Here is a 14,227-nt window from a genome sequence, read left to right on the forward strand (position 1 = left end):
GGCAAAAGAAATGAGCAGATACAAAAATCTATGAAAGAAACAAATGCAATGTAATAGTTGGTTATTGTAAATTGTTACAACAAAAAGAACTCAAGGGAAACAAAAATTCACCAAATTTGCAATAAAGTTATTAAAAACAAAAAACAAAGAGATGAAAATAAGTACTTCTAACTCCAAATCTGCTTCTCTCACAGAGAAAAACACATTTTATAATGTCAAGGCATTAAAAAGGAAACGAAAGAAGATATAAAAGCTCCTAGAGAGAAATCTCTGCCTCACTCAAAGATGATTTATGATCCCCGTCTGAAAGCTTAAGCCTCTCGACAAATGAAGTAAACAGACCAAAGATTGGAACCGAGATGGATAACTTAATCGGTTTTTATTCAGTTGCTCTCTCTGAAGCTGAATCAACTTTCTGTTTTATCATGGTCTCAGCTTGTTGGATTGCTCTCTGTGACCCTGTGATACTCACTTTCCTGTCAATTTTGGACATTTAACAAGTTTAGACATGAGAGGTATTTAACACATTGTTCGGTTATAACTCTACAAATAAAGTTTAACTTTACCTATCAGTGGTTCCAGACATGAAATCGCCACGGTCTGATATTTTTATTCGGGCACCGGTCATCTGCGGGAAGTAAAGTGGGCTCTAAGCTTTTGGTGACTGAAAGAGTTTTTAATTAAGGGTTGGAAAATATGGTACGGACCTGAGTGATTTCCATGATGTTTCTTCCTCCACGGCCGAGGACCAATCCTATATGCTCATCCGAGACACCAATTGTCTTTGTGGTACTAGCTTCTTCCTGGAATATATACCAAAACACCGAGTGAGATTTTTTCATGTTTTATAAATGGTGGAAGATATGAATTAATACACCACACTACCCATAGCAGTAACACGGATAGAAAATTCATTCAAATATAAGCATAAATAGGGTGGAAGATGGTGCGAATTACTAACCTTGTGGTTTTGATACTTGCCTCCAGAACCGTTGGGTGCGTAGTTAACTGAATTGTATCCCGCTGTTGCAACAGAAGGAAGTACATACGCATATGGATGACCATGAAAACCAGAGTAGAAAAGACCTAGAATGCCGAGTTAAAAGTAACTTACAAGAGAATTAAGCTTAAACAACAGACACGCATCATACATAATCCTCAAAATAGAAAGAAAATCTATGTGAAAATGAAAGGTACTAAACGCCATTACTACCCTAGTTGACATCTGACAATCTAAAATTCAGTAGAAAATCCTACTTCTAAGCAAACGCACTTAGATTATCTAAAGAAACTTCAAGGAGGAAAACAAACCTAACTAAGCTAGTCCTGAGTTGATATACCTGCATATGAATATGGGGAATGTACATTCTGGGAGTAATGATCGTCGGAGGTAAGCTTTGCCAAAATCAAATCAATTGCCCGCATCTGCTCCTCGAAGGTTCCAGATAATGTCACTAGCCTATCACTCAACCCATAGTAGGTATTATCCAGAGGGGATATCTTAATACCAGCTTTAGATTCCTCAATGAATGACCTGTGTCAAAAGAAAGAAATGGTCTTAACGATTGGTGACAGCAGTACTATTGAAGCCAATATTCTTAAAAAAAAAATGATTCCATATTCTAGAACTCTAGAGAAATTAGATATCCCAGACGTTACTTCAAAATGAGTCATCTCTAATACCCAGAAATCATAGGTCTTGACTTATGCATGCATTCATAGAAAATTATTGCTCTCTTAATATGAATCCAAGAAAATTTGAGCATGGATACATTCTAGATGTTAGTTGGTGGTATAGTGCTACAGGGAATTGTGTTAAGCGAAGCGGGCCATGGAAGCTCTGACAACCTCATAGAGTCTGCAACGGAAACTTACTTGATGGTGGCCCCTCCTTTTCCAATTATGCCTCCACAGGAACTGTTAGGAACCACAAGTCTTATTCTCCTCCTAGGCTCAACATCATTACCATCTTCAGCGTGAAGCTACCAACCAAATAGAAAAAGTCAGAATAGCTCTCACAATAACAGAATATATTAACATTAGTTAATCGCAGTTGTGACATGAAATACAAAATAGTCAAACACGACTCGAGAGAAACTACCTCACTGTGCAATTTATCAAGGATAAGTTCCAGTCCATTGACAACTTCTTTAATCGAGCCCGATATCATAATAATTCTATCAGTCGTCCCAGGGAAAAACTCTTGATTACGTGAGAGCTGGATCCGCGCCCCAGACTTTGCCTGAAATTCAGTGATGGTCGAGCCACCTTTCCCAATGACGGAACCAGCTGCCGCATTGGATACAAGAAACCGAATGTGTGTTGGCTTCTCAGCAGAGTCTGAAAAGAAAAGAAAAACACATTAGACAGTCAAAGAGACAGCATAGCATCCTCATCAGTTCAATGTGGTTCACTAAACCGCATCAGTCTTGAGCTAGACGCTGAATTGAAAGAAACCAAAACAAACAAACAAACAAAAATCGCTCCCAAAAGAACATACAAGCTCAATTACTCGAGCTGCCACACATCATACAAAAACACTACATGAGAATGAGCCTGAGCTAACTCACACTGTGAACGAAAATACAATATTTTTCTGCAATGACTGAACAAAGATTCCAGTGAACAGAGAGACACAAGGTAATTTAAGACCATCATTGGAAATGAATTTTATCGCACAGAAATTCTTCTCGCACGTTTTCATCGGCAAACGAAATCAATCACCCATATACGACGTAAAATCACAAAAGACTTAAAACGGGATCCGATTCACGAAAGTGACGAAATGCCAAACATTTAAATTAGAGTCGACAAAAATGCATTTTCTTTGTTCACCACAAGGACGGGAAAAGCAAAAGACCAGATCGGATCGGAAATACCAGCTTCCGAAGAATCGTGCGGTTCTGGGGATCTCTTCGTCAGCTCTTCAGGGGAAGCTGCCGCATAAGACTCGGTAGATTCCATTGCCGCTGCAGAAGAAAGAGACAGAGAAGAACCGAAATCAACCAATCGACATTACCAATACAACGAACAAAACAATAGAGAGAGAGAGAGGAGGAGATAATAATCGTTGGTCGAAATCTGAGATTGAGAAAATGGAAAAATTCCAATGTTTACCTGTCCTCGTACAATTCGAAACTCCTCCTTCCGTCGCCGTCACTTCGCGACTGTGATTCTGAATCTGAGAAAGGATTAGTCTCAATGAGCGTCTCTCGTCCCTCGCTGGATTCCTCGGCTTCTTCGTCTTTGTCGCCGAGCGGTTTGTGAAGTGAATGAAGGTGGCTCTGGTGTCTTTCGTCTATCTATCCACTAGGCTGCTCTTGCTTATTCTATTATTATTCATTTTTTCCTTTATTTTTAATCTTATAGACCGCCTCTCTATCTCTTTTTTTTTTAAATCATTTCAACTTCCATTAAACTTGCAAATCTACTGACAATTAAACATATTTAGAAAAAAGGTAACAAAAAAAACATATTTAGAAAAAAGGTAACAAAAAAAAACATATTTAGAAAAACACCAAAATATTTTCTAAAATATAAGGAACAAATGTGATACGTCTTTTTAATTAAAATTTCTCTATTTTTTACAATCAAATTTACATTGGTTTTTTTGCATCCTTTTATTTATTTTCATTTATAGTATGTTATGCGATTACAAAATAATATACTTTCGAATGGTACAACTCCCAAATTGTACATCAGAGTTGACGAAGACAATAGTAGATGATTAGATACCCTTATTATTGGAGAATCTTTTTTGTAAAATAGTTAGATAGTACCATTAATGGCAATGCATGTTTGTGATTTGAATCGGTCGACTAATGAAGTTACTCGGACAATAATGGGAAGTGGCAACCTGTGTTTCCCTCACGACTATAAAGATTCATTGGTTAAACATTCAATATATAACCATTTGTTTTCCTGTGGCATCATAAACTAACATTAACATTTAACATCTCGAGAAGGAACCACCGAATCTTATATACTTAAATATTTAAATTTTTCACTTGCTTTCTGTAGTATTTTACAAAGGTTGTGGTTTAAATAATAGATTGTTTTACAAGCTTAAATACTTAAATTTTTCATTTAAAAGTTTTTGGTCGTTTCATAATTGGGTAATGGCTTTGATTTTGTTAGATATTTCGTTAGATGCCATTTCAAAAATTTGAACAAGTAAATAACCTATTTCTTCTATATTTTTAAATGATTTTAGTGGAATATCTGAAAAACAAATTGGATTCCATGTGTGGTGGTACCCTGTAAAATCTGAATTTATAGTTTTCGATATTAGGGAAATAACTAGTTTCATAGTTTCGTTTGGGTACCCACTCTCTCTAGTTAATAATAAAACTTATCGTTGGCCCAGTGAAAACAAATTTCTTTTACACTCTCTCTAGATATTTATGTAACGGGCTCTTATTGGGCTTGCTTTCAATATTCGGCGTAGTTTAACACTGTAGTTAAACAACGTTAGCAGACTAACATGCGCCGTGGAAGCTGGTGGTGATGGTGGTGCCACCTCCCGATCTCCGTCGGCCCAGAATCTTATCATCTCTCTCTCTCTCTCTCTCTCTCTCTCTCTCTCTCTCTCTCTCTCCTTCGCTTCTGTGTTAAGCTGAGCCGTTAGCCGTTTAACATCTCTCATCCTAGAACGCCGTCGTTTTCAGCTATGGCGTTGAGCTCAGCTACTCTTAGACCATTCTTGTCGTTCTCGGCGAAGAAGACGAATCGAAACATTAGGAATCCATCTCTCTCCTTCGCCATCACTTGCTCATCATCCTTTGACGAACCATCGAAACCTTCTTCTTCTTCTACTCCACCTATTCGCGTCTCCTCGAGTGCTGCCCCTAAAGCTCGATTCGTCGCTCGTCAGAAACAGTCCGTCTCCGTGCGCCAGCTCCAACGACCTCTAAGTAACTTCAGCGCGGTTTGACCTAAATTTTTTGTTTCCTTTGGATTGTGAAAACTGGATCGGATTGTTTGATTTCGGGTTTGCTTCTTTCTTTATTTGTTGACAGTCGAGTATATGAGCTTACCTGCAAGTCAGTACTCGGTGCTTGATGCGGAGAGGATTGAGAGAGTTGATGATAACACGTTCAGATGCTATGTTTATACCTTTAAGTTCTTCAACTTCGAAGTCTGCCCTGTTTTGCTTGTCAGGGTCGAAGAACAGCCTAATGGCTGCTGCATCAAGCTCTTGTCCTGCAAGGTATTCTTCGTTTCTTCTGATGGAAATCAATTGGAGTGATAGAATTTGGAGATTAAGAGAAAAACTTGTAGCTTATAGACATAAGTTGAATCAAATTAATCTGCTACTTTGTACATATACGAGTTATTTTTGTGAAGATCGTGATGGTTTTTTCATTGTCTTGTGCTTTATAGCTTGAGGGATCTCCTGTTGTGGTTGCTCAAAATGACAAATTCGATGGTAAGCATATCCCTGTATATGATTCGATCTGTTAAACCCATTTCGAAAGTATGCCAACTTTGTGTGGAAGTGATCAAATAATATCTAGGTGACTGAGTTTGGATTTGGTGATCGTTGTATGGGCTTAACATTTGTTATTTTCTAGTCATGCAGCTTCTATGGTAAACCGGGTATCATGTGATGGCACTCAGGAGGGCTCATCAGAGCAACAGATTACATCAGATGCAGTCATTGAGGTAGCTAAATGTTTCATCTTTCTTTCTTTCTTTTTGCGTAATTGATCAGTGCATCGGGGTGGTGTTTCTGACTTTTATTTGGCAATCGTTAGGTCAATATCGAGATTCCTTTTGCATTTAGAGTCTTCCCAGTGGGAGCAATAGAAGCGACGGGGACACAAGTTCTTGACCAAATTCTTAGACTCATGCTTCCTCGATTTTTGTCTCAGGTATACAGGGAAACATATCTTTGAAATTTCCTCTTAATCGCTTATTCTGCATCAACGTGGTCCTTTAAGCTATCCTTTGTTTCTCAATGGCCGCTCTGTTTTTAGACTGCATGCCATATCATCCTGAGCCCTTTTTCTTCTCTAAAAAAAAAACTGTTTTACCCGTTTGGGAGGATGAGTCTCACATCTGAGCTTTCCTGTTGAGATATCTTTCGTATCTGAGCTGCTTGATGAGGCACTGTAACTTGTTCTTGGCCTTCATTTATGTCGGTAAAGCACATGTTGAACCAGGACCCAGGTGTCAGATTAACGTAGGCTTCTATGGTTTCCCTGTGTAAAACTGGTTTGTTGATCCCAAGCAGGTTGATCAAACTTTAAGAAAGTGTTCAGTCTGATTTTAACTCGCCGAAGAAAATGGAACTTGAAGGAAAGCTCTGAACCAACAGAGGATACAGCTAGTCAAATTAGATCAATCTTTTCTTGAGTTAAAGATATCTAGATACAGCTGGCTACTGAACCCTATGAGATTATGATTCTTATATTTATGTGATCCACGTTGTGCAAATTTGACAGATACACGTTCTATTTCCTGCTAAAATCATCCCAGCATTAATGTTGACATGCTCTTTTACTCGTTTTTCAGCTCTCAAAAGACTATCAAGCATGGGCTTCTGGAGATACTTCAAGGCAACCTCTTGGGACTGGCGAGATCTGATATCTACCTTGCCTGGTTCAGAGCACATGTACCTCCTCGAGTTCGCATCCGGAGATTAACAAGTTCTCCATCTTATTCAAATGTGTTCTTTGGGTATTATGACGACAAATGAATTTGTATTCCCTGGAATAATTGTTAAACCTTTTCAATAGAAGATGTTTGTTTGTTCCACTCTATTCTCATGTCATGTGGATGTCTACGTGTCATGTTAATCAAACCGGAAGTTCCTAAACCGGGTCTGGATTTGTACCAAAAATCTGTATGTTTGAATGCTGGTAGGGCCGCGAAAATGAGCTTGTTATTGGATGAGCCAGTTCCGATTCCAAACTGTGTTTGTTTAATAGAAATTTCATTTTTCACCACATGTGTCTTAATCAAAAGCAAAGCAGATTTAAAAAAAAAAAAACGTTAAGAACCTAGTAATGATACGTTTGTACTGTTCATTTTTGAACGCCAACGACGATACGTTGGATTTGAAAACCCCCGGCTAAATGACTAAATTAAGAGAAATAAAAGGCAACCAGGCTAAAATTGTCACTGGCAAAAAGATAGCAAGTCCCACACCATAATCGTACAATCTTAGCTAAAAAAACTTTGACATATTCCCACAACCCCGTAGCCTTCGTTAATGGTGGTGTACTGATTTTCTGTTTGCTGTATGGACGTGGCGTTCATCAAGCATATATTTATAGATATATACATATATTAGTTTATGAAAGTGTGACAAACCAAACTTTTTTTTTCTTGATTCTAGTCTATAACAAAAACGTGGTGAAAATAAGATGACCATATCTAAATGTGTAGACATGGCTCCTCTACGGCCACATTACCATTCAATACTTTCTATTTTAATGCCATTTAATTGTTTGATCTAATTCCATTTATTTCACCTCTACCCCCTGTAACCTAATTTATAAGCTATTTAATTACATATTCATTATATCCACCCTTTTTTTAAGCCAAAATAATTTCACTTTCTTTATATTTCCAAATTTATACTTAAAGAGTAAACGGATTTTCTGAACAGCAATCAGCTTCTTAGTGTTTTTTCTTTTTTTGTGTGTTAAATAACAATACTTCAGTAGAATTTAGTGAGATGAAACCTCCGTATAAATTTCAATAAGATAGAAAATTTGCAGAATTCACGATGGTAGACTGTACCAAACAAACCCGGCTAATTATTGTGCCCCACTAGCCAACCCATTTTTTTTTTAATAAATTGTTGTATGGATACTAATACTGAATTGAATAATAGTATTGATCTCATGTACCAGCATAACAATCATGTTGATTTTTACGGCGTGTATAAAAGTATTACACTTTATTGTAGGTACTTTTACGCACGATCTAATAAAATAAACCGGATCAAACACAATTAATAATTAACGACCATAAGAATTAATTAATGTATTTCATCATCGTGCTTATCCACCTTTATCTACATCGCATTTACAAGAACTCCATGAAAAAAGTATTTCCACAATGTAAACTATATTATAGCTAGTATTATTTGACCTTAGCTCTCATACTTACTACTTGTCGCTAACTGACGTCAAAAGTAAAGATCAATTTTTATCAAAAATATGTCAGTAAGTAGTAAAATATTGACAGCGAAGTTCAGTAACTATATAAAATCGTATATTCGTATGTCCGTATAAAAAATGGTAATACTGTAGGAGTATATATCATCGACACTCGACACTCAAATATCACAAACTCGCATAATAATATGTACTCCCTTCGTTTTACAAAGAGTGTCGTTTTAAGATTTTATTTTTGTTTCACAAAAAATATCGTTTTATATTTTCAATGCAAAATTTTTAATAATATTCCAGTTTTAATCCTATTAATTTAATGTATTTATTAGAAAAAAATAAATTATTTAATGTATTAATAAAGGACAAAATTATATTTTTAATATTTTTTTAATATGTGTGAAAATGATCAGACACTCTTTATGAAACGGAGGAAATGAGTATATAATAAAAAGTATTTCAGAATAACATGTAGTTCACTAAAAAAACAAAACATGCATGTACTTACCCAAAAAAAAATATATTATTGTTATGAACTAATTTGTTTTTGTTGTTATCAATTGTTAATGAACTATTGATATCCGATTTCCCGAGTACGTGACGGATGGGCACCCCTAATGAATAGTAGATTAATTTTTACGAGACGTCATCCACAACAACATTAAATTACATTAATTTACAGATCCCAAAGCCGTATTTATCGCTCTACCTGTCGGCTCAAAAATGTCAGAGATCAACATGAATTTCCGATCAACTTTACTTGATTACTATATTACCTTATTAGCTTGCAAAATAAGCAACAATCTATTCTTTTTACTAAATATAAAAATATATTAATTTTAAAATAGTTGGATCAAGGCATCATTATCTTTTTCCCGTGGCGTCTTTCACAAGCTCACGTAAGACACGCAACCATTACATATCTCACATCCTACCAAATCAACACCTAAAACGCCATTATCAATTTATGAAATTTATTACTTTTTAGTAATTTATATAACTTGATTATACTAATTACCCCCTTTTTGTCTGAATCTCATATGTCTTCCGAATTCTCAATATGATTTTTCATGATTCAGAAATTCTAAATCAAAACATGTACATATACCTCAAATTTAAGACTAAAACATGTTGTATGATTCTGTCTCAAATGTAATTCAATTATATGATTTCCATTAGGTGAAGTCTCAATATTTTCATGTAAATCAGAATTCTTTTCTTTTTTTTAAAATCTTACTATCTTTAAAATGCGAGGTTTAATCAGATCGGATCGTTGAGAGGCATAATTATGCACAACATGGTAACACATAATACAAATCTATCGTGGCCGACAAAAATAATTGCTTGCAAAGGCACCTCATTTTCACTCTTTTTCGTGATATCTCACTTACCTGATTATTTTTGAAATCGTTACTTATAATTAATTATTACCATCATAACATAAATTTCATATATTTTTATTGATCAATTCATGAATTTCATAAATCCGTCTTACGAAATCATATCGATAAGCTGTTATAAACAAATAAATGTTTTTTTTCTGAATTACTTTATAAGGCGATATATAGAAGGTTTTTACTAACAAGTTATGTAGATACTGATTTTTTTTGGCAGCATATATATACACATGTGCCTCAGTGGAAACTTATTTACGATGTCAGGGAATTACTGAAGTTGTTCATTCGTTTTCAAAACAGCTAGCGAAATTAGATGATTGAAAAAGTTTCATATAATTCAAATGAAATTAGTAAGAAAAAGAAAGAAAAAAAGATTCCGTCGATCAAACGCACATGTATATTTATAGAGTGGGTCGACGTGTAAAGTTGAGAATCATTACATAAAATTAAAAAAAAAAAATCGAAAAAGCTATCGAAATGAAGGAACCTTTAACATGATTGTGGTTAACTCCAATTATTGATCATCTCCGGGAACAAGAACGGAAACTTCTCCGCCGCCTGGTCACCGTGATAGCCGTCGTGGTGGTGGGAGATGACGTCATCGTCTGATTATAAACGGAGGAGAAGAAGCGATCGATTTCATCTTTGTCGACGATGATCTCATACTTTGATGACGTCATAAGCTTCCTCTTGCAAGATCTGAGGAGAGACGACGGCGTCGGAGGTGGGCGGCGTTTCTGCGGAGGAGGAGGAGGAGTAGTGGCCGTGGAGGGAGGAATCTTGTGGTCGGAGGAAGTGGGAGTGGTGCAGCCGCCGCCGCCGCCGCCGTTATCATCTCTGTTGGTGTTGGATCGGATCTTGATGGGTGATGGGAAATTCAACATGGGCAGATCTTGTATTAAATCAAGATCCATTTTTTTTTTATAGAATATGTAAATATTAAATTTATTTGTTCTTGAAGGTTTTGTTTTTGTGTTTTGGCGTGTGCCTGAACAAATCTTCTTAGAGAAGTGGACTTGTAGGTTTGTTATATATATGTGCTTCTGTCTTTACATACATGCTTTTCTTTTGTATATGTGTATGTATATATCTTGATATAATTTATTAGAAAGATAAAGAGATGAAAGAAGAAACTACACTTCTTCTCTTCATTTACTGCTTTTGACAGATCATAGTATAAAACAAAGCTACAATCCAAGTATATATACATTACTAATCAAAGTTTACACAATTCAGATAATGAATAAATTTGTATTCTATATTTTAGTTTGATCGTTAAGATAATTATTCTTTTTGACTAAATAACAATGTAGTTATAACTCTGTTTGTAATTTTCGTAAAAAACAAAAAATTTGCAATGAATTTTCGGAATGTTTTATAGTTTGGTCATTCTTTCTTGAATTTTAGCCATTTTGAACGTATACATCAAATTGTAACTCTAATTTTAACTTCTAATAGCTATTTTTACATCAGTAGAGAAAAAAAAAATCACTGGAAAGAAAGCAGGTACATAGTTATACATGCATCTCTCCAGCTACAAAGAGCTAGAAAAGTCCTAATTAATTGCTTAATTAAGAAACAAAAATATAAAATTTAATGTGAAAAAGAGGGTATGTATTCGTATTGTTAGATTGAGAGTTACATCCACTAAAAAGAAGAATCAAATCAAGAATATGGAGCCTATGTATATAACAGTAATTTTACTTTAACAGAGAATAGTCGTTTGAAAGAAAAAAAATCAAAATACTATCATTGCAAATGTAGACCAAACATGGATATAATTTTACTTTTAGAAGAAATAAAAATATAGAAACAAATCAAATTTTTACTAATGCGAATATATGCTAACAAATCTATATAACATGTATATTTGTTTGGTTAAAGTAGTAACATGCAAATGCTGCAAAGATAATCAAGCGGTAACATGCATAACAGTACAAGTTTAATTAATTAGTTTAATTGCAATAACTAATTTTTACTAATAAGATATATCATAGAAAATTAGGTATATACATAAAAGGATTCAAATTTAGTTTTTAATCTATAGATCCAATTCTAAACGTAGAGGTTGGTTAGAATTTATGTCGTGTACCGCTAAAGAAACTAGAGACATGTCATGTGTTTAGACTTTAGACTTTTTGTACATGCATATGACGTATCATTTACATGCATATTTTATTTCAACATAATTTTTTGTCAGAATATATATATATATATATATATTATAGTAGGTGATTTATATGTATTTATATTACGATCTGTGATATAATTGCAATCGGTTTAATTTCTTTTTCTGTGATCAATTTCAGATCCATAACGAGAGGAAGTAGCCTGATTACTTTTAATAAGTAAGATTCGATTGGTATCTTTTATGATTCTTGTTGATTAAGATATTTACTTCTGATCCGCACGACATCACACGTTCGTTTTAATCATGGTTATATATATGTGCCTTACATAGACTTCTGATGCCAATATATATATATATATATAACTATATACATATAATATATGGTTATTTGAAACTAAAAGTCAGCACAGATTGATGTAGAAGTATATACAGAGTTGGTTACTTGGTCACAACAGGAAATTACGTATTATCGTGCAGAGAATCTAACATCTAAAGATATGACACGTGTCAACTTTAGGGGAGGCATGTACTGTGATGTAGGGTAGATCTGTGTAAGCGACTGGCATTATCAATTTATCAGACAGTGAAACCCCAAAAAAAAAAAAAGGTACACATAAGAAGAAAGGGATCTCTCTGATCTTTCCCAATATCTGAATCTCACTGTCTTTATCTTTCTTTCCATTTTTTACTTTCATTTTAACACAAGTATAACTTTTTTTTTTTACTTTTACTTTTCGTTCGTAGACATGCATGGGCGCTTTTTTTGTGTGAGTTAGTTTTTCTGAACCATTACTTTTTTTTTCCCGATCAATCCTTTTGAGCTACTTTAGCTGTTACAACAAAAACTTTTGTTGCTTTTTTTTAAGAAAGGCAAAACTTTTTGGGTTGAAGTTCACTAAGCTAGTTAGCTTATAAAAGAACAATAGATTAATGTCTTATGTATATGATGATGTGTAAGAAATTGAACGAACAGAAACACATTAATGTAACTGGTATATATAAAATTGAGTGCCGGTTTGACAAGAATTCGAATATGACACTATATTTTGGGGAAAAATTAAAGAATATATATATATATATATATATATTTCAATTTTTTTTTCTCAAATAAAAATTGAAGAATATATACAAGAAAGTTGTTCTGATTCCAGTTTCATGCGGATAGATCTACGAACAAAAACGTAGCTATAGAACTACTCGATAAAAACAAGAAACGATGCATAAAGTCCTCGAAATGATATTATATACTATGGGAATACAATTTAGGTACGTGGTTTAGTTAGTAGGTATTAATTTTCAATATTTTATCTGTTGTAAAGTACGATGAAGACAAGGGAAGCTAGTAAAACGTAACGTGCATGTATCCGTAACAATCTATTAATCCTTATCATACTACCAAACTACAATTTCCCAAAATTTAATTTCAGATACTATTATTTGTTAATTTGCTTATTGATACCAAGTGGATAATGATCATGATGGTCCTCTCTTGGATGTTTATGTGTCATGTCTTTTTTTCTTTTTTGTAAAATGTATCAATTATCCAACTCTAATACGACAAAATGAAGATAATACGTTTTGTTGAAGATATAAAGATAATTTGTAATAAAATTTATGTCAAATTCTTGATATTACTTTATCCTATTTGTTAACTTAATTAAAACTAATTTTTTATTTAAAAATATGAATTCTGTTAGACGAGATTTATAGTTTAGTATTTTACAAAAAATGAAAACTTCCAATATCATCTCATATTGTAGAGTAATGTATATATGTATGTGTTGCAAATTTCTTCACAAACATCAAAGTTATCCAATTCGAAACAAATTATTTTTTTTATCCTTTTCTTCTTGTATCATCTATAAATCTTCCGAATCAGCTTTCAGTTGCCGCGCTTCTCGATCGATCATTGGATACCTAAAACAAAATCCGAGAGATTTGGAAAATTGGAGAGTAGGCTATATATATATAACTATAGGAGGGGAAATAGCTTAAATGGTAAAAATGATGAGTTAGGAAGGAAAGTTAGAAAGAAAGTATTGGGACCATTTATACCAAACCTCTCTTCCTCATCAACTTTTCTTGATTCTTTCCGATTGTCCCCATACCATTTAATTTTGTGAAGCCGTTACTTCACTATATTTCGATTGTTCCAGTTCATCACAATTAATAAATGCTTAACTCATTTGGGTCAGTTTTGATGTAGACATAGAAGAAAAGGAAGCTTTGCGCACGGTTTAGCTTTCCAAAAGTTTTGTAGGATTTAATTATTAATGGTCCCTCTTTGTTTAGTAGATGGCGAAAAAAGGGATTGTTGAAGTGTCCATCGAGTCCAAACTCGCATGTGAATCGGTCTGTCCTCAAATACTTTTGTCTAAAGTGTTTTGAGATATAGATAAATTAGGTACTAGAGCTTTACTATAATAATTTTCTTCTTTCTTTCTTTCTTTCTTTTTCTTTGTCGAACTAAGATTTTCTATGACAATCAAACACGAGGTGGTGACTCTGCATCAGGACGGTCGTTGGCATTGTTGGTCTTGAGTCATGTCATCTTCAACACTTGTACGGGTATTTCA

General features: G+C 34.2%; 3 protein-coding genes across 4 annotated transcripts; 1 reads left to right on the forward strand and 2 right to left on the reverse strand.

Moving 5' to 3' along the window:
- Nucleotides 1-27: 27 nt before the first annotated feature.
- Nucleotides 28-3,331, reverse strand: LOC18019370 (protein BTR1). 2 transcript variants are annotated; one of them, XM_006398838.2, is made up of 9 exons: nucleotides 3,118-3,331; nucleotides 2,880-2,969; nucleotides 2,102-2,340; nucleotides 1,876-1,982; nucleotides 1,341-1,534; nucleotides 962-1,023; nucleotides 708-803; nucleotides 567-628; nucleotides 28-476 (listed from the first exon to the last, which is right to left on the reverse strand). In XM_006398838.2, the coding sequence occupies exons 2-9, from the start codon at nucleotides 2,962-2,964 to the stop codon at nucleotides 380-382; spliced, it is 942 nt and encodes a 313-aa protein (XP_006398901.1). In that variant the 5' UTR covers nucleotides 2,965-2,969; nucleotides 3,118-3,331; the 3' UTR covers nucleotides 28-379. The 2 variants fall into 2 exon arrangements, with proteins under 2 accessions (XP_006398901.1, XP_006398902.1); XM_006398839.2 differs by having other exon boundaries at nucleotides 962-1,086.
- A 1,221-nt stretch (nucleotides 3,332-4,552) lies between these two features.
- LOC18019371 (uncharacterized protein SYNPCC7002_A1590) lies at nucleotides 4,553-6,762 on the forward strand. The gene is made up of 6 exons (XM_006398841.2): nucleotides 4,553-4,913; nucleotides 5,019-5,209; nucleotides 5,383-5,428; nucleotides 5,582-5,664; nucleotides 5,757-5,873; nucleotides 6,517-6,762. Exons 1-6 carry the CDS (start codon nucleotides 4,670-4,672, stop codon nucleotides 6,586-6,588), a joined length of 753 nt encoding a protein of 250 aa, XP_006398904.1. The 5' UTR covers nucleotides 4,553-4,669; the 3' UTR covers nucleotides 6,589-6,762.
- Nucleotides 6,763-9,840: 3,078 nt separating this feature from the next.
- LOC112086746 (cyclin-dependent protein kinase inhibitor SIM) lies at nucleotides 9,841-10,538 on the reverse strand. Its single transcript, XM_024156354.1, has one exon. It carries the CDS (start codon nucleotides 10,432-10,434, stop codon nucleotides 10,042-10,044), a length of 393 nt encoding a protein of 130 aa, XP_024012122.1. The 5' UTR covers nucleotides 10,435-10,538; the 3' UTR covers nucleotides 9,841-10,041.
- Between the last annotated feature and the right edge of the window lie 3,689 nt (nucleotides 10,539-14,227).

Source organism: Eutrema salsugineum, unplaced genomic scaffold (assembly GCF_000478725.1).
Source record: "Eutrema salsugineum unplaced genomic scaffold, Eutsalg1_0 scaffold_2, whole genome shotgun sequence".
NCBI lineage: Eukaryota > Viridiplantae > Streptophyta > Magnoliopsida > Brassicales > Brassicaceae > Eutrema > Eutrema salsugineum.

Coding starts and splice junctions, on each gene's coding strand:
- LOC18019370 (XM_006398839.2), bottom strand. CDS start 2,964: ATGGAATCTACCGAGTCTTATGCGGCAGCTTCCCCTGAAGAGCTGACG. Junction 1,535..1,875: donor AAAGGAGGGGCCACCATCAA/GTAAGTTTCCGT, acceptor CTTTTGACACAG/GTCATTCATTGAGGAATCTA. Junction 1,087..1,340: donor TTCCCCATATTCATATGCAG/GTATATCAACTC, acceptor TCGGCATTCTAG/GTCTTTTCTACTCTGGTTTT.
- LOC18019371 (XM_006398841.2), top strand. CDS start 4,670: ATGGCGTTGAGCTCAGCTACTCTTAGACCATTCTTGTCGTTCTCGGCG. Junction 5,210..5,382: donor TCAAGCTCTTGTCCTGCAAG/GTATTCTTCGTT, acceptor TGTGCTTTATAG/CTTGAGGGATCTCCTGTTGT. Junction 5,665..5,756: donor CATCAGATGCAGTCATTGAG/GTAGCTAAATGT, acceptor GGCAATCGTTAG/GTCAATATCGAGATTCCTTT.
- LOC112086746 (XM_024156354.1), bottom strand. CDS start 10,434: ATGGATCTTGATTTAATACAAGATCTGCCCATGTTGAATTTCCCATCA.